Source organism: Patagioenas fasciata, chromosome 7 (genome assembly GCF_037038585.1).
Source record: "Patagioenas fasciata isolate bPatFas1 chromosome 7, bPatFas1.hap1, whole genome shotgun sequence".
Lineage (NCBI taxonomy): Eukaryota > Metazoa > Chordata > Aves > Columbiformes > Columbidae > Patagioenas > Patagioenas fasciata.
In genome coordinates, this window is record NC_092526.1 from 35,328,003 (window position 1) to 35,347,260 (window position 19,258).

The 19,258-nt window shown below is 45.4% G+C and overlaps 2 protein-coding genes across 8 annotated transcripts in view; one reads left to right on the forward strand and one right to left on the reverse strand.

Moving 5' to 3' along the window:
- The first annotated feature begins 659 nt into the window (after positions 1-659).
- The window catches only part of USP40 (ubiquitin specific peptidase 40), a 64,839-nt gene continuing 46,240 nt past the window's right edge, over positions 660-19,258 (forward strand). The window contains exons 1-4 of one of the 7 annotated variants that reach the window (XM_071811347.1): positions 660-856; positions 5,961-6,194; positions 6,316-11,087; positions 11,184-11,415. In XM_071811347.1, the coding sequence (XP_071667448.1) occupies positions 11,336-11,415 (80 nt within the window). In that variant the 5' untranslated portion in view covers positions 660-856; positions 5,961-6,194; positions 6,316-11,087; positions 11,184-11,335. Of the gene's footprint in view, positions 857-3,807; positions 3,939-4,948; positions 5,122-5,960; positions 6,195-6,315; positions 11,088-11,183; positions 11,416-19,258 lie in introns of those variants that run through there. The other 6 variants (XM_071811346.1, XM_071811345.1, XM_071811343.1 and 3 more) reach the window with 6 other exon arrangements.
- LOC136103205 (UDP-glucuronosyltransferase 1A8-like) lies at positions 1,389-16,112 on the reverse strand. Its single transcript, XM_065841160.2, has 5 exons — positions 14,537-16,112; positions 6,263-6,394; positions 5,909-5,996; positions 4,907-5,126; positions 1,389-4,053 (listed from the first exon to the last, which is right to left on the reverse strand). Exons 1-5 carry the CDS (start codon positions 15,380-15,382, stop codon positions 3,756-3,758), a joined length of 1,584 nt encoding a protein of 527 aa, XP_065697232.1. The 5' UTR covers positions 15,383-16,112; the 3' UTR covers positions 1,389-3,755.

The following is a 19,258-nucleotide window of genomic DNA, read 5'->3' on the forward strand; positions in this document are numbered from 1 at the left end:
TTGTTTTGGTTTTGTTTGTTTGTTTTAAAAATTAGTTATATCTTTATTGGGGGGAGGGGGGCGGGTGTTGTTGTGGGAGAAAGGAGAAGCCCCAGGGAGAGGAGCTCGGGGAGGGGGCTGGACCAGAAGGGCAGGAGGAGAAGCAGCCCCAGCAGCTGTGAGGTGCTGCCAGGCTGGTGCACGAGCTTCCCCCCTGCCCGTGTATTTCAGAAGGCTGGGCAGGGCCTGTCTCTGCTAGTGCCCTGGGAGCTTTGGGTCACGGTGCAGACGTCTTGCCCACCTCCTCGGCCAGGTCCAGCCCCCCAGCAGAAGCTGATTCTCCTCCAGGCCGCCACGCTGGCGAAGCAGCGCAGGCCCCAGGGTCTCCATGGCAACGCTGGGGCCGTGTGACGGCGGGAAACTACAGCCCCCGGAACGCCTTGCGGGGAGGCCGCTCCTCCCGGCAGGCAGTGCGGCCGCCGGCGCCGCACTACGACTCCCAGCGGGCCGTGCGCACTCTCCCCCGCCCAGGGGAGGTCGGTGCCTGACGGTCTTCGGTTTACATCGGCACCCGGTTCCTTCCCGCCGCTTGTGGGAGGCTTCCCCTGCCCTGTGGAGCGAAGAGGCGCCGCTGTTCTTGGCCAGGTGAGTGAAGTCCTGGCGCCGCGGGTTTGAGGTCCCAGCATGCTTTGCGCGGCGCCACGACAAAGATGGCGGCGGCGGGGCCGTGGCGGTTGATGCCTGCCCGGGGTGTAGACGCTGCCTCTGAGCGCTGAGTCGGGCAGGCGGCCCCGGGGGCCGCGCTCCTGCGCTGCGGACCGGCCGGGGTGCAGGCGGCAGGCCCGGGGCCCCGGTCCTCCTCCTCTTTTCGGTACCGGTGCGTCCGGGCCCAGCCCCTTGGGGGCTCCGGGACTGGAGCATATGGGGGGTGGAGAGGGGCATGGGGAACCGGGTGGGTTCGGCCTGGTGAAGGGAGGGCGAGGGGCAAGATGGGATTGCTGCGGGAACAGCACTGGTGCAGCGTGATGGGGCGGGGAGAGGAGGCAGAGCCGAGTTACCACGTGGGAGGTTCCCCCCTGGGGCTTTGGGATCTCCTTTCATGGACTTCTTCCAGCTTTGGCAGAGCAAGGCCCCCGTAAGTGATGTGTGCTGAGTTGGCCCTGCTGTGTGAGGCCACTGGACCAGAGTGTTGTGGCTTAACCCGAGCTAGCAATACAACCATGATAGCCGCTCACTCACTCCCTGCCCCAATAGAGGAGAGAATCAAAAGGGAAGGGAGAAACTTGGATTGAGATAAACATAGTTTAATAAAATAACAAAATATTATACACTACTAGTAAATATATGTCTATTTATATATATATATATATATATATATATATATATATATATATATATATGTATGAAATAGTTATAAAAGATAGTCAGGGCAATTCCTCACAAACACACTGAGGAGCCAGTGCAAGGAAACAGCCCCTGGTCCCACAGCCAATCCCAGAGAGAGAAAAGAGGAAAAAGGCAGAAAGGCTGAGAGGCCTCTGCAAAACAGAAAAAGGCTGAACTAAAATGCCTGATCCAAACTCCACTGGCTGCTGGTTATATGTGCTCAGGCGCTTGTTGGGAGACAGCGCAGGGATTTTGATGAGTTGGAGAGGTTTTGCACGCCTTTCCTGCAGGAAAGTGGGCACCCTGAGCACTGGTTAATTATGGATGGTTAGAAGGTGCTATTTGTTTTGTTACAAGTGTTTTTGGTAATGCAAAAATGAAACGCCATGTATTTGATTGCAAGTTAAAAAGTCTATTCAGTCCTGTGCTGACATGAATGCTCTTAGTTCACGTCTTTATTATTACGTAAGTGCACAGATTTGACACCTGCTTATAGAATGAACAGAATAAGATGAAAAAAGTTAAAAACATTTTTCTGTTGGGACTTAAAGGTTCATCGTGTAGAGGTGGGTGGATTCAATTGCATTTTTAAAGTAAATGGATTATTTTCTATTTGTAAGGGACTGTTTTGCCTTCACAGTGTTTGGGGACTTATTTGATGAGGACTGTTCCTTTATTTCAAACAATCGTTGTGGAAAAGGGAAGAAATCAAAGCCTCAGTGGTATCAAAAATCAGGGTGGGGAGAATAATGCTTGACGGTTAAAATACAATAAATCTTTATAGAGGAGACATTGTCTTTTTTTTTAGAAATAGGGCGTGGGTTTTTTTTTTTTCTTGCAATTACAGAGGCACTGTTTTCTCTAGGACCTGAGGAACTTGGGACTCTGGATGACAGCAGTAAACCAGATGCAAAGCTATTTAAAACTTTCCTGTCATTAATCGCTGCTTAGCGTTGGTTTGAAAGAATATTGCTTCAATTTTCAAAGAACTCATGAGAATGAATGAAATCCTAATTTTGATACTGAAAGACAGTTTGGTTGGCTGATACTGTATTTTGCACACAGATGTAAGATTTCAGGGCCATAGGCTTTTCCTTCAAAAGTAAGATATTGAGCCTGTATCTGTTGAAATTGACAACAGAGACGATTTTCTCTTCAATGGGAGGAGGAACAATCTGAAATTCTGCACAGTCCTTTTTCAGATTTTTCTTTTCTGTAAATAAAGCTGCAGTGAAAAAAAAAAAAAAAGGAAATATGTGTGCAGCCCAGGTCATTGCACTGAGGGTCTCTGAAGGTTTAACAGCCCATGCACGCACAGATGGTATGTGACTGGAATTTGATGTTTGCTTAAGAAGTGCTTACTAAAATGGACTCCAGAATTTCATTCTCTAGTACTAGGGTTAAAATGACACAACTGGTTGTTTGGAAACTTTTTTTCTTTGTAAGTCAAAGATAAATCTAGGCAGCTGCGAGGTCTCGCTGGGTCTCATTTCCGCACGCACTGCTGTTACCTGGACCATGGGGACCGCTGGAGCTGTCACTTAAAGAGCATGTGGAGCTGCAAAAGCTGTGTTCTAAAAGCAGATCAGCTCTCATGCACTGTGGAGGCTCCCTCTGCATGGCCCAAGGAGGAGGTTTCCATGTGTTTACCAAGGGCAGGAGGTGGGGAGCAGAGCGACCATCCTATTGAAGTAATGTACATGCTCTTTCAAGCAGCAATAGAAAATAACAGCAGCAGTTACTTAGCAGGACACCTGTGCTGCCATAATGTACCAGGATGCCTGCATATGTTTTGAGCTCCGAATATTAACTTAAGTTTAAGGTCTTTTCTTACTTTTTCTATATGTAGTAGTGTGGGGACTGTGGTAACCTCAGGATGTGACCTGTCATGAGTGGGGCTGCAATGCTGTTTAATATCTTCATTAGTGATCTGGAGGGTAGGATCAAGCATAGCCTGAGGAAACGTGCTGCTGATACCAAACTGAGTGGGGAAGTGGACGCTTTGGAAGGAAGAACCACCCTGCAGGGTGGAAAGGTTGGACCAGATGATCCTTGAGGTCCCTTCCAACCTGGTATTCCATGATTCATAGAGAGGTAAAAAAAAAAATGTCACCGTGAGCCCTTTGTACACTAAGACATAGAAACCAGGAGCCTTGGACTTCAGACTATCTTCCCAAATGACTGGAGCACTTCTATACAAATTATTTTTAACAATCAATTCTTAATTAAAAGCAAAAATTGTATCAGTGAAACAACACTTCCTATGGTCCAAGTTTAAAGGAACGCTATTATTTCCTGAAAGTCAGCAATTATTTGAGTGAAATTTGAGATGTTCTCTGATCCTTCTGCTCTGGAACAGAGTCCTTATTCCCTACCACTGGTTCCATCTGCTAGTGAGACTTTGCTTTGCTTGGCTTTCTTGCTCTTCCCTTCTTAGAGCAGCACCTGCGGCAGCAGAACAGGCAGCACTTCAGAGAAATGAAGAGGGAGAGGAGCACCACGGCCAGGAGGAAGGCGATGACGTCCAGGGAGTGGTACTGGATCCAGTTCAAGTCGTGAGCAGCGGGGCGCAGGTGTGGGGCCCCTTTGTGTTTCATTACGAACTCCACCCAGTGCACGGCCAGGTCCAGGGGGTGGATGGGTCTGTCGAGGTGAAGCTCAGAGAGGCGCTTGATGTTCTCTTTGTACCTGCCAAGGAAAGATGTGGGGTGTTTTCAGTGACCCGTGCTGCTGAGACTGAGTCCCCGGGAAAAAGGGATGCAGTGTTAGTTGTCTGATGGCCCACTGGGGACTTCTCTGGTGGTGTCCTCCCACCCCATGAGAAGGATAATGGCAAAGATACAGGCCCAGAAAAGTGCTGTTTTCAGTGATAAACAAAGGAGAAAAGGTATGAGAAAAGAAGAAAAAAAGAAGAACGGTAATAGCTATGTTTAGTGAACCCTGCCAGATGGAAGGCAAAGTTTCTTGATGCAGAACAGCTTCTGGACTGTACTAAGGCACTGCAACTTGTCTCCTTCCTTCTGCTGCTGTGCACACAACATCTCTGGGCAAGCCTCATGCAAAGAAAACCAGCCAGGCAGCTGAGCCTTTCAGTCTTTTCAGGCTCCCCACTGACTCATGTCACCACTGACTGGAGGAACAAAGGCAGTTTGCCACATCTGCCTTCCCCGATTGCGTTTCCTACCACATTGTGTCAGAACCCTCTAGGTCACTGCTTGGTAAATTTGGCTTTAAGCAGGTGATGTATTTTTTGTCAACTTGGTTTCTACTACTGCACTTATACCCGATGTTCTCTGATACCTGCATCCTCTTATATCAGCCAGTTCTTGTCACCTAATGATTATAATCCTGGGCAGGGAGAAGGACAGTGCTGTTACGGGGACAGGACAAGGTTAACCCTGGGTAAGCATCAGCTTCTCAGTGATGTAGCTTTGATAGAAGAAGGCATTTAAGAACAGATTAGCATTCTGTGAAGCTGGAAGCAAGAGTGCTGGTGTTACACAACAGTAGAAGGAGAAGAGCTGTTTTTCTATATACTGACTTTTTATCATTAATCACAGCTTTCAGGGCAGCGGATATGTCCTGTGAAGTCGTTTCAAGTATATTCAGCGTCAGTCCTGCTCCCCGTGACTCCACTCGCTTGGCGTTGTCCATCTGGTCTGCAAATAACGGCATTAGTACCATTGGCACTGCGTTGCATATGCCCTCGTAGATACCGTGTGAGCCTCCGTGGGTAATAAAGGCACGAGCCTTAGGGTGAGCTGTAGAGGAAAGAAAGACTTGCTTAGCTTTTTGATTTCTTAAGTCGCAGTAATGCATCCCTGGGGAAAGAACTTGCACAACAATAGCACTGGCAGTCATAAATCAAGAACTTTGCCTGTCACGTGTATCGTTACTTATGGACAGACTCAGGGCTGCACAGAATGGGACGTTACAAGGGACTGGGTGAACCTTGGGCTATAGAGCCCTTTCTTGGTTTGGGTAATCTCTGGAAAGCCTTGGATAATCCTCCAAAGCTTCTCAGATCTTAGGATGAAATCAGAGCCAAGTGACTTTAAGCAGGATGTTACCATCACTTTTTTACCATGTCTTCCATTTGCTGGGTTTTCAGATGGCCCACAGCTGAGTCCTGTTGTCTAACCAACAAGTGTACTCCTGCCCACAGCATGTACTATTTTGCCGCTTGAAAAGCCTGATGACCTGTCTGGAATTGCTCTCTCGGGCACCTTAAATTTTATTTTCAGTCCAGTAGACAAAAACATGACAAAAACACACAGCTGGCTAGTCAGAGGTAAAGACCCCTGTTTTTGACAGTAAGGGTAGTGAAGCATCGGAACACCTTTCCAAACAGTGTTGTTTCATAATTTGGCAATTTTGAAGTTGCAATCACATAAGTTTCTAAAAGACAAGCTCTGATTCAAACAGTAAAGGCCAAAAGTAAATCCTGTGGCTGACAGTGTGATACAGGGACTCAGCAGGGCCTTACCGCAGCAGTATCAGACTAAAAGAAACACACTGGAGTCACTGTGTATCTCAGACCTACCTAGAAGATCATTCTGTGGCAGCCATTTGACGAGCTTTACGTTCTTTGGCAGGTTGTGGGGCGCCTTTCCCATGTATCTCCACAAAACCTGTCAAGACAAGTAAACACAACATCAGTTATCAGCAACTGCTCTCTTGCTGCTCCTCAGTGGGTTTGAAAAGCACAGCTAAAAACTTCCACGATGCACAAAACCTGTTTTGTCTTGCGGAGCAGCCGGGCTGATACTTCCTTCTGACATCAGGGAGTAGGAGAAAGAAGGGAAGACCAAGCACACCGAAAAGCAAAGGTAATCATGTACTCTATTTGAAAAGAGCGTTGAATTGCTGTGCTGGAATTGGGAGAGGGAAACCATACCGTTTGAGGGACGGAGCCCAAGGCATCTGCAATTTCTTCGGCTTTCTTCATAGGAATCTCGGAGACCATGGAGCCCAGCGAGAAGACAACAATGCCGTGTTCTCCAGAGGCATTCACAGTAGCTTCAAATTCCTGCCAACACAGAGCGCATCCTGAGTCAAAGTCCTTTCCATGTTACTTGCTGTACTTTTTTTACTTTCCCACAAATCTGGGAAGGAAATAAAATGAGCAGCTAACACAACAGAATTATGATCAGGAAATTTAGTTCTCCATAGGAAAATGAGTTCTGGGAAAAAAAAAAAATGGGCACAGGTGGATGAACAGAGTTATGGAGGTGTGTGAGTGTTTGCAGAATTGAAGCCTGAGCCAGAATACAGTACGGACATGATAAAATATTTACTCTAAAACCTTAATGTGGCAAAGCCTGCCTGCTCACAGACAGCAGTTTCTGTGCAGTAAACAAGTTGCTGTAGCAATACCCAGATGAATATCTTGTGCTTTATTTTCACATTTATTACAAGTCAGATGCTCTGGATTTGGAGTTGTTGCTCTTCTTTTCAGACTATGCAGCTGCAAGAGAAAATTAAGAGTTTCTGCAAAGTGTTCTGACAGCAGATAGCTCTAACTTCTAATATCTGCCTTTATTGAGCCTGCTTTGAGTATAATCTTACTGAATCACTGCCAATTTTTTAATCTGTTTTGTTTGTTTGATTTAAATACAAGGAGGACTAGGAGATCTGCCACGGAATCCAAGAGCAAAAGGATTCTGATGAAGCATAAAACCAGCTGAAGCCTGGAGGAAAAATCCTGCACCATTGAGAAATATTTGGTAAAGCCAGGGAAGGAAGAACAAAACTGGAGGGAATTACTGCAGGCATCAGAGTTAAGTGGAATGAAAAGAACTAAATGTTCCTGTAAGTCTGGCAACTGAAATGTTATATCTAAGGTCTGAGGGGTAACAGACATTGACCCTCTTAGTTTATGCTTCATTATGTATTGTTGTGGCTGACCAGAATGCTAAGGCTCTTTGCTTGAGACTGGATCCCACAGAGAAGGAGCCATCAAAGGTTTGGTGACAGCCGCATCCTGAAGAGCAGACCTCATGCTTTCCTTCAAGGCAAGCAAGGTGAAATGCAGTTCTAATTTCAGGGCTTGGTTCTTGTCTTACCAGGCTCCTCAGAAGACGTGCTCTACCTTAAGGCATCGTAGATACCTGGTTGGGAGTACATTTCTGTGTAAACACACAGGCATCTGGGAACTGCAAAGTCCTCCCTAGATTACCAATGTGCTTTTGGTACAAAATTCTTTGGTACTTCCTGATGCAGTGGCATAAGTATGGCTGTTTCAGAGCATATTTAGCACTGCTTATTCTCTATGGTACCTGTCACATTAGTTTTACTCCTTTCTTTAGATGTTTTTGTGTGCCAAGGTCTGACTCTCTGCTCATGAGTGCCACTACCATTAAGAAACTTTTTGTAACACTGCTTTGGAAACAGGTGGGTTATTGTAATAAAGTCTTTTTAACCAGCCTCTGCTTGTATTGGTGGGTATTACACATGACCTTTATGAAATATCTGCAGTAGACATTCACTGAAAAATAAGAGAAAGCATTAAGAATTAGGAGGATTTCTTAGGGGAAAGTGGCAGATATTCCATACTTAGGAACTTTGGCATACTTCAAGCAAAATACGATTGCTGTCCAGATCTGGGACAGAGTATTTTGCACAAAAGATCTCTTGCTGCTTCACTGTGTGATGTGGGATTCACTCAGGTCTGCCACTGTCTGAAATTCCTGCAGAAATGGTCCTCTGCTCAAGGCCAGAAGACTAGCATTACCCCAGCTAGCACCAAGTCTTGTAAACAGACATACAAAATTGAATTACTGGAAATAGGGTACTGGAAAATACTGAGGGAAAAGCCCAGCTTTTCATGCACGCTTCTGTGGGAATCTGAAGGCCTCCCACGAAATAACATATTCCTCATTGCCCAAGGGATGCAGAGGTGTAAAAATGTGTGTTTGTCAGCAGATACAAGGGTAATTTTTACTGTAGGTAAAGAGTGGTTTTATCTTCAGTGCAGAGTGAAGGCTTTAAGCAACTGGGCGCTGCAAGGTAAACTTGAATGCTTGAATTAACATTACAGGATTCAAATGCCCAAGATGAAGCCTCAAGCCGTCAGTGATGTCTCGCACTGAAAGGCTGAACAGAGTTATGAATGGGAGGTATCACCTGACTGAGCAATCTCTATCTTGTTAGCATCCAGTTAATGATGAACTCCCTGCCTTGAGTCTGCTCAAATGGTTGGACACAGAACTCGGAACAGAAGTCTGACCTGTAGATTAACTTGTGGTCTCAGAGCCTAAATGGCAAGCAATGAATTGACAGAGATTTGATATCCAGTGAGCTGATAAGGTTTATCTTCAGATTTGTTCCTATACTGTACCAGTTATCAAAGCAAAAGCCCTGAGTCTGCAGTAGTAAAGGTGATACAAGCTCAGCAATAACTTCTGCTGTTGCAACACCACCGTGGTCTGAAAACTGCAATAAATGACGGGCATCTGCATTATATGCACAGCCCACTAGGGAGATTTGAAGAAGTTAGGGAAGGAGGGTAGCTAGTTATAGTCCTGTAGGTTTCTGTTTCCAATCATTCTCTACTATGCTTTCTTACACAAATGTGGAAGGAGCTCCCTCTACTGTTTTTGATTGCCCACCTTGCTAGGTTTTGGGGTATGCATGCACACATTGATCTCTGTCGCACAGTATAAGTGCCTTGGTATACCCACAGAGTTAGTTATACATTTCTACTTTGTACCCAGTTAAGTCTCCTACAATTAATCAATATTCCACAACTGTTAGGGATATGAATATGATGTAGCATGATTTTGTCATTTATCCAGATACAGTATAACTGCCATGATTGTTTGACATTACTTGATATGCTTCCAACAAGCTTGGCTATACCTGGGCAGCTGTATAGCTTAGACAACTTCACCTAAGCTCTTCTGGAGAGAAACCCTCCAGCTGCTGTTTTTAAAGGGATTTTTCTGGATCAGGGTGGTTTGAGGTGAGTCACTGTGCACATTCCTGTCCTGTGCCAGATTTAAAGTCAGGAGCACTTCTTTCCAGCTTTTATGGCCACTGGATTTCTCCAGAGAGTTTATAGTGCAAGAAGCATGTGGTACTATTGACACAAAAGACATAGATCTCCAACCTTCCCTCTTACACCTTTACTCAGAAAGGTGCCTGGCGGTCACACGTGATGTTCTACACACTGAGCAGGAGCTGGCACGCCAAGCAGTGGTGTCACCAAAGTTTGTGTAACACATTAACCAAACACCTCTTTGTGTAGACAGTGATGCAGCAGAGTATGCAGCTCTTGCACAAGAGTGGCCATAAGAGTTCATAGGTGAGTAGCTCAAGGTCAAAGATCTTTTTGGAGGCAATGATACCACAGAATATGTGGTCCTTGCTCAAGAAGGGCCATAAGAGTTCATAGGTGAGGGGCTACAGTCCAAATGTTTTTAAATGTTCTTAATAATACCTGCTTTTCAAAAGAAGTTAATAAGGCTTGGCTGTGGTATAAGCCAAGAGAAGTCCCACTTGTGTCTTGTGCTTACCAGAAGAAGGGGAAAGCAGCATTCTGAGCTGCTTCCGCATGTGCTATGATAAGATTTTTAAGGAAAAAGAAAAACCATGTTGGAGATCTGTTCTCTGTAACACTTGTCTACAGCCTACAGCTACTCAATGGGAAGTAACAATGATGACAGAGCCCAACTTCTCTGGCTATCAATACATAGTATAATATGGGCTCCAAATGGCAGTTTGAAAGATTCAGACTGAAATTTTGGAAAAATCTTTTTATCTCTGAGCTTTTGAACTGCGGCTCTCAGGACTTTGCTGGAGGAATGTTTTGTCTTTATGCAAGTAAAAGCAATGCCAGAGCAGTCTTTTGGCTGGTGCTAAGAAAAAGATCCTTGTCAAGAAATACACTGATGCAAAACTATCAGCAGCACAAAGGTTCTCCTGTGCCTTCCTTTTGTAAGTGGTGGTGGGATTCTCAGCGTATTTAGTATGGAGAAACTAAACCCTGACAGGGTTTGTCTCAGTAGACCCCCAAAGGGTGCCAGCACTGTTCTGTGTAGCTCTCCACTGTCTCGCTGACATGGAGGAACCACCTGTAGATATGGAGAACAGATGCATAGAAAGGGCTAAATATGGAGAAGTGAATGTGAAGACTGAACAGATTTACAAGTAATTCTCATTAAATGCTGGAGATTCAGAGATAAAGAGTATTTCAAGTGCCGTGATAAGAAGTGACCAAATCCATTTGGAACTTGCTGTTTGTTGTGTTACTTTCTCTGAACTTGATATGAGCTTCAAGAGCATAATTAGTTGGCTGTAAACAGCCAATATGGTCTCTATATGAGCACAAGGCTCTTGCTAGCATGGCTACATTTTCTTATGGACTCAAAAGATTACCTAATTTTTATACCAGACCATCAGAGGAAAGTTGTGGAAAAGGTGAGCCAGCAACAGGAACAATTTAAAAATGGAAAATAGAGGTTAACAAAGAATAGACAGACAAAGAAAGTATGCGGTTCTTGAGGTAGGACAGAAATGTCTCATTCATTTTTCGAAATGGCCTATGTTATGTTCATTATCCAGTAGCAAAGGGCACCTGTACCCCTTTCAGGTTTGAAGGGTGTGGTGCTCGTTATCAGTTCCTGTTGTATGTGCAGGTGAGCAGCATGGAGTAGTTGGAGGAACAGAGGGCTCAAGGAGTGAGAACTCTTTGTGTTGTGCCTGCTTCTGGCATCTAGGAGGTAAAGCTTCCCTGTTGGATACTGAAGGATAGATATTTTATGTTAAACACAGCTGAGGCTTGGGTGACTCAGGACTGCAATTTATTTTCCTCCCAGGAGTATTTCTGACCACAGGGCTTGTGTGGGTGTCTTTGAGCTGGCAAGGAGCATTGCTGTGCTGGAGCTTATCTCTGACTGGGACTGGTGGTCACCTGTGGATTTCTTCTAACCTGAGCAGCAAACAGTGAGTGGCACTAAGGGAAGAGGATATGGCAAATGGATACCTCAGCAGCTACCAGCTGGAAGGCAATCTTACTCTGTCTTTGCAAGAAGAAGATGCATCCCGCAGGTAAGCAAATCACACAACATAGATGATTTCTAGGGCAGCCCTTTCCTAATGCATAAACAGAAGTCATATGAAAATGATAGCATGTGATCCTGAAATTGATAACTGTATCGTAACAGAAAGGTGACATTTAAGGCTGCACAGGTAACTGTAATTGGAACATTTCCTGACTTTTGTAGAGCAATTGTGTTTGAGATTTGTAAATATAGTTCTCTTATAATCTTTCTAGATTTTTGTGTGTAGGATTTTTTCAAGTATTGTACATTTAGACTCATATTGGAGAAAGTGTTTTAATTTAACCAAAATACAAACTTCCCATGGAATGGGAACATAAGGTGGTATTTCCATTTGATACTAGGGAATTTTTGTCAAAAGAACTATGTTTTCCAGCTTCTATCAATATCTCTTCAAAATATGAGAGGCACAGGGATGTGGACAAAAGCAGACTGAGGAGGACAGTGAGATGACATGTTTGGTTAAAGCAGCTGTTTCAGATTTATATGTACTGCACACTAAAGATGTACCATGCACAACGGTTAAACTTTCATTTTCAAAAGTAGTGCTGATTATATTGCCTGACATTGTGTATTTTGCTTTTGCAATATAAAGCAGAAGAACATTATTGTCAGCTTTAAAAGTGCTCAACATCCTTTACAAAAACATAATAAACAGTGAAAGCTGGCTGCTCTGAACTGTCACTAGGTTCATCAACACCTTGAATATTGCATGAAAAAAGCAACCCTAGTATTTGGTTCATGAACAGTGTGATGACTACTGCTCCAGTGCTGAAAACGAAGAGTTCCCCCATAGCCGTACTAGTCTGGTTAGCAAAGTAACAGTACCCGCGGACACAACAGGGTCCCTTCTGAGGTCTCACAAAGTGGCTTTTGTGTTGAACAGGCTTTTGAAAAGTGTTGCTCTGTGTACCAGGCATGTGTGTGTGCTTTGGTACTCCTTACTGTATTCTTTGGTTTCTTGTCAAAGTCCTTGTATTCCACTTTAATTGCATATTTCAGAGGACCAGTTAGAAATGCCTCCTTATCAGAGCTTCCCAGGTGCTGTTGGCTCTGGCAGGAGGGTTTCAGAACAGGACCTGTTTGCTTAATCCTTGTGCTGGAGGGACAAACCACAGGGTCTTTATTCAGCTCTACTTCTGCATTGCTTAACTACCTACTTTAAACAGTGCTTAACTTAAAATTTAATGTTTTAAGTTAACCAGTTGTTTGAATAAGTAACATGAACACAAGAAGCATTTTGAAAGGCTGCTATTGCTTACATTTCTGAACTTTGCTTTGATCAAACTTTGTTTTTAGACGCTGCACAAAACAGCAACTTCACAGTAACTTTGGTAGAAAGTGTCTCAGGGCTCACAGTCTGAGTTCATTTGCAATGTTCTCTTAATGAGGGACCACTTGCTGTGCCAGCCTTCAGGTCCTTCTGGAGTCATTAGAGGCTGATGCTGGCACGAGACCTCTGCTCAGCCAAGATACTGGCTCTGATTTCCTGCAAGCCTTGTATTAGACTTCCAGACACATTGGGACTTGTCAAGTGGATTTATGTGTCTGTTAATGAATATGTACTTGCTGCTGAGACAGATGCCTGTGCAAAGTGGGAGATGAGGAAGCCCAGCCTGAGGCAGCCAGTGCAGTTATCTTGGTCAACAAGTGCAGTTTGAGTTCCCTCAGGCCCAGTCCTGTAGTCGCATGTTCTCCCACTTCATTTACACAAGAGCACTGCAGGGTGGAGCGCATTCTTGTACCTCAAGAGGGTCAGGGCACGTGGGATTTAATTCCCAGCTCACTGCTGGATAAGGCACACTTGCCCAGTTCTGCAGAGGCAGGAGCTCCACAGCACCCTGGTGCAGGTTCTCCACAGAACCGAGTGAGATATGGCAGCGAGGAGTCCTCTTCTGGAATGAGGCCACAGCGCCTGGTTTGTCTGCCTGTTCTGCTCTCTGCAGAACATGTTGCTGTAAAAGGTGGACTGAAGATACGCAAGTACTTTCAAGGTTTGGAACATGTGGTTTCCACCAAATGACAAATGTCAGTGCGAAGAAGGGAGATTCCAGGTATAAAATGAGGGCGGGATGGCACTACCCTTGTAGTAAGCAACAAACTGCAGCTCTGAGACCTTCAGATATAGAAGTAACGACTTCAGTCATGCAACCAGCAAGAATTTACATCTTAAATCTCAAACTATGACGTAACAGTTTCTTGAGCCTAATGCAAGACAATGCCATATTCATAACATTAATCTAGGATTTGAATTTACAATGTTATTCTTTATCAAGTTCAGTGGACTCTGCAGAAGCCTGTCAAAGAGTATGAAAGAAGGAAAAAAACATCATCTCAAAACCGCTGTCCTGCAATTGTACAGTGAAATTGTGTGACCACAATTCAGAAGCAAGGCAGTGATTTCCTGTCATAGGAAAGAGATTTGTGTCCTGCTTTGTGCCTGGAACGAAGTGTCCAGTGCTGTTGATTCTTTAGACACCATATAGAAACTATCAAAATAGATTTCAATTTCTAGATTAGGTTTGAAAACCCTGCAGAACAATTCTGGTAAAAGCAAATGTCAAGAAACGGGTATGAAAACTTAGCTGAGTTTTGCATACAAGTGTGTTTTACCAAATACACTCATTCAGATAAATGTCGTGTTGAAATGGGAAGAATTAATGTTTCACCATGATCTGCAAACAGAAATAACATAGTTTGGAAGCCAAAAGTCATCAAAACACAGACAAGGCAAATTAACTGACTTTACTGAGCACAGAGTTAAAAACAAAAGATGATTCTCAGAGCATGGTCTTTGGGTTTTTGGTCAGGTCAAAGAAAGATGTCAGACTCCAGGAAAACAAAATAAAAATGCATTTAGTTGGTGAATATACATGCACAGAGGACGGTAATTTGTAGCTGGCCAACGAAGTCCATTTCTTGTTGGACTTGCCCAAAATTCCTCATTAATTCAAATAAGTCACCTACCTCCATGATGATAATTTGATTTCAGCCTGTACAAAACAACTGCAAAAATCTGGCTGCATTAAATCATTACCAGAAGATAAAACTTAATTAGCACTAAACTTCTAGAAAAGATGTAATCACATTTCACTGCAAAAAGAACATACCTTAGGCAGTGGTTTCTTCTCAGCACAGTTTATACCTCCAATAAAGACCATATTGGGCATCACTGGTCTGACGTACTCAAACACAAAGTCATATCTCAGAAGCCAAATGGAAGCAGAGTTGAACAGGTCTAGCAGGGATACATCTCTCTGAAGAACTTCGGAGGAAAGCGTTAGCGATTCTTCATACAAACCGTTACAGTACACAAGCTCCAGGAGGGAAACCAGTGCATTTTCCACTCTCTGGAAAAAAGTCATGCGGTCCGAGTTGAAGGTGAATAGTCTCGGAGTGTAAGACAGAGGGCTTGGGCACTGCGCTGCTTCATAGTGTAAGTTGCAAGGGAATCCTCTCATGAAGAACACAGAGGGAAGAGCAAGATACTTAGAAACTGTTGCTCCACACATAACTATGGGGTCAGTTAGGACAGCATCAAAGCCGCTTTGATTCAAGTACTGCAAAGTCTCCTTGTTGCTGAAAAGGTCCTTGCACTGAACAAAGAACGTATAGAAAGCTTTCACGGAGATCTTGTACAGTGCTAGAGTGTTCAGCGGAAAAGGCAAGTCCTTCAGGTGAGCAGCAAGGTAGTCACGAAAGCCATTATCCAGGTCTTCTGTTGTGTAAGACACTGGGTATGTTTTCACCGTGTATGCCCCTGTCTTTCCTACCTGCCAGCTTACTTCTGGTGCAAGCACCACCACTTCATGTCCTCTCTCAGTGAGCTTTTCAACCACAGGCTTCATGCTAAGCCAGTGGCTTCCATCCATGGGCACCACCAAGAGTTTCCCTCCCTCTGAGAGGCTGGGAATGAGGAGGATAAAAATCCAGGCACTGCAAAGCTGCAAAGTCATGTTCCTGTGGCGAGAGTGCACACTGTGAAAGTCTTCTTCAAGCTGTAGCTTGAAGACACTTTTAAAGGAAGCCGATTGGTTTCTCTGTTGAATTGTGCTTCTCTGTCTAGTTAATGATTTAGTGCTCTGGGTTGTGGGTTGTTTTTCTTTTTTAATTCTTCATATTTGTAAAGCCAAATGCCATGAGCCCTTTCTGTGCTGAGTCATTGGATTTCCTCAGTGTTCAACAGAGAACTAGCTCCTCAACCTGCCAGTCAGAATCATTCAGACTTCTCTCCTGATCACGGATGTTCAGATAATTTCTCTGAGGACAGAACAAGACTCTCTCAGGATAAAGGGAAAGGGCCGATGAGCCAACTCTGTGAGCTGGCAGGAATCTCCACCGTCTGCAATGACACCAAGAAGAGACACTGAGAGGCTGACTCAGGGGGAAAACCTCTGAGACAGAGGTGAAAATAGTACTCTCCTAATCTTTTGTGTTATAAAATGCAAGGGAAAAAAAAGGAATACCAGAAATATGTTATTTCCAGATTTACATAAAGGACGCGTTCAATCATTGGGAAAATGAGCAGTTTAGTAAACAGTGGTTTCTCATGAAAAGTTCTTTGTGTTTTCTTTTGGGTTTTGTTTTCTTGTTCTGTTGGGTTTCTTTTTCAAAATTATATTTATCAGTATTGGAGGGATGGGACTGGTGGTGTGTTGTTCTGCAGCGAGAAGAATTTGCTGTCCAAACCTCGCAGCACCCTTAATGTGAAGGGAGTGGGTGCATAAGCAAGTGCAGCGCAAGCGGGGTGAAGTTAATCAGTACCTCAGAGGTGTTTGAGAGTTTGCCAGCAGCTCTGTTGGTTGGCTTGGTTATTTAGCAAGGGTTTCTTGGTTAGTTAAGCTTTGCTGGGTTCAAGGGAGTGCGAGATAACAATTGCTCTCCTCTCATATGTGCAAGAAGGCAGTAGGGACTTTGAATTTGGGTAAGAGGCAGCATAGCTGGGGGATGCTGTGGGAGAAAGGAGAAGCCCCAGGGAGAGGAGCTCGGGGAGGGGGCTGGACCAGAAGGGCAGGAGGAGAAGCAGCCCCAGCAGCTGTGAGGTGCTGCCAGGCTGCTGCACGAGCTTCCCCCCTGCCCGTGTATTTCAGAAGGCTGGGCAGGGCCTGTCTCTGCTGGTGCCCTGGGAGCTTTGGGTCACGGTGCAGACGTCTTGCCCACCTCCTCGGCCAGGTCCAGCCCCCCAGCAGAAGCTGATTCTCCTCCAGGCCGCCACGCTGGCGAAGCAGCGCAGGCCCCGGGGTCTCCATGGCAACGCTGGGGCCGTGTGACGGCGGGAAACTACAGCCCCCGGAACGCCTTGCGGGGAGGCCGCTCCTCCCGGCAGGCAGTGCGGCCGCCGGCGCCGCACTACGACTCCCAGCGGGCCGTGCGCACTCTCCCCCGCCCAGGGGAGGTCGGTGCCTGACGGTCTTCGGTTTGCATCGGCACCCGGTTCCTTCCCACCGCTTGCGGGATGCTTCCCCCGCCCTGTGGAGCGAGGAGGCGCCGCTGTTCTTGGCCAGGTGAGTGAAGTCCTGGCGCCGCGGGTTTGAGGTCCCAGCATGCTTTGCGCGGCGCCACGACAAAGATGGCGGCGGCGGGGCCGTGGCGGTTGATGCCTGCCCGGGCTGTAGACGCTGCCTCTGAGCGCGGAGTCGGGCAGGCGGCCCCGGGGGCCGCGCCCCTGCGCTGCGGACCGGCCGGGGTGCAGGCGGCAGGCCCGGGGCCCCGGTCCTCCTTCTCTTTTCGGTACCGGTGCGTCCGGGCCCAGCCCCTTGGGGGCTCCGGGACTGGAGCATATGGGGGGTGGAGAGGGGCATGGGGAACCGGGTGGGTTCGGCCTGGTGAAGGGAAGGCGAGGGGCAAGACGGGATTGCTGCGGGAACAGCACTGGTGCAGCGTGATGGGGCGGGGAGAGGAGGCAGAGCCGAGTTACCACGTGGGAGGTTCCCCCCTGGGGCTTTGGGATCTCCTTTCATGGACTTTTTCCAGCTTTGGCAGAGCAAGGCCCCCGTAAGTGATGTGTGCTGAGTTGGCCCTGCTGTGTGAGGCCACTGGACCAGAGTGTTGTGGCTTAACCCGAGCTAGCAATACAACCATGATAGCCGCTCACTCACTCCCTGCCCCAATAGAGGAGAGAATCAAAAGGGAAGGGAGAAACTTGGATTGAGATAAACATAGTTTAATAAAATAACAAAATATTATACACTACTAGTAAATATATGTCTATTTATATATATACAGATATATATATGTATGAAATAGTTATAAAAGATACTCAGGGCAATTCCTCACAAACACACTGAGGAGCCAGTGCAAGGAAACAGCGCCTGGTACCACAGCCAATCCCAGAGAGAGAAGAGGAAAAAGGCAGAAAGGCTGAGAGGCCTCTGCAAAACAGAAAAAGGCTGAACTAAAATGCCTGATCCAAACTCCACTGGCTGCTGGTTATATGTGCTCAGGCGTTTGTTGAGAGACAGCGCAGGGATTTTGATGAGTTGGAGAGGTTTTGCGCGCCTTTCCTGCAGAAAGTGGGCACCCTGAGCACTGGTTAATTGTGGATGATTAGAAGGAGCTATTTGTTTTGTTACGAGTGTTTTTGGTAATGCAAAAATGAAACGCCATGTATTTGATTGCAAGTTAAAAAGTCTATTCAGTCCTGTGCTGACATGAATGCTCTTAGTTCACGTCTTTATTATTACGTAAGTGCACAGATTTGACACCTGCTTATAGAATGAACAGAATAAGATGAAAAAAGTTAAAAACATTCTTCTGTTGGGACTTAAAGGTTCATCGTGTAGAGGTGGGTGGATTCAATTGCATTTTTAAAGTAAATGGATTATTTTCTATTTGTAAGGGACTGTTTTGCCTTCACAGTGTTTGGGGACTTATTTGATGAGGACTGTTCCTTTATTTCAAACAATCGTTGTGGAAAAGGGAAGAAATCAAAGCCTCAGTGGTATCAAAAATCAGGGTGGGGAGAATAATGCTTGACGGTTAAAATACAATAAATCTTTATAGAGGAGACATTGTCTTTTTTTTTAGAAATAGGGCGTGGGTTTTTTTTTTTTCTTGCAATTACAGAGGCACTGTTTTCTCTAGGACCTGAGGAACTTGGGACTCTGGATGACAGCAGTAAACCAGATGCAAAGCTATTTAAAACTTTCCTGTCATTAATCGCTGCTTAGCGTTGGTTTGAAAGAATATTGCTTCAATTTTCATAGAACTCATGAGAATGAATGAAATCCTAATTTTGATACTGAAAGACAGTTTGGTTGGCTGATACTGTATTTTGCACACAGATGTAAGATTTCAGGGCCATAGGCTTTTCCTTCAAAAGTAAGATATTGAGCCTGTATCTGTTGAAATTGACAACAGAGACGATTTTCTCTTCAAGGGGAGGAGGAACAATCTGAAATTCTGCACAGTCCTTTTTCAGATTTTTCTTTTCTGTAAATAAAGCTGCAGTGAAAAAAAAAAAAAAGGAAACATGTGTGCAGCCCAGGTCATTGCACTGAGGGTCTCTGAAGGTTTAACAGCCCATGCACGCACAGATGGTATGTGACTGGAATTTGATGTTTGCTTAAGAAGTGCTTACTAAAATGGACTCCAGAATTTCATTCTCTAGTACTAGGGTTAAAATGACACAACTGGTTGTTTGGAAATTTTTTTTCTTTGTAAGTCAAAGATAAATCTAGGCAGCTGCGAGGTCTCGCTGGGTCTCATTTCCGCACGCACTGCTGTCACCTGGACCATGGGGACCGCTGAAGCTGTCACTTAAAGAGCATGTGGAGCTGCAAAAGCTGCGTTTTAAAAGCAGATCAGCTCTCATGCACTGTGGAGGCTCCCTC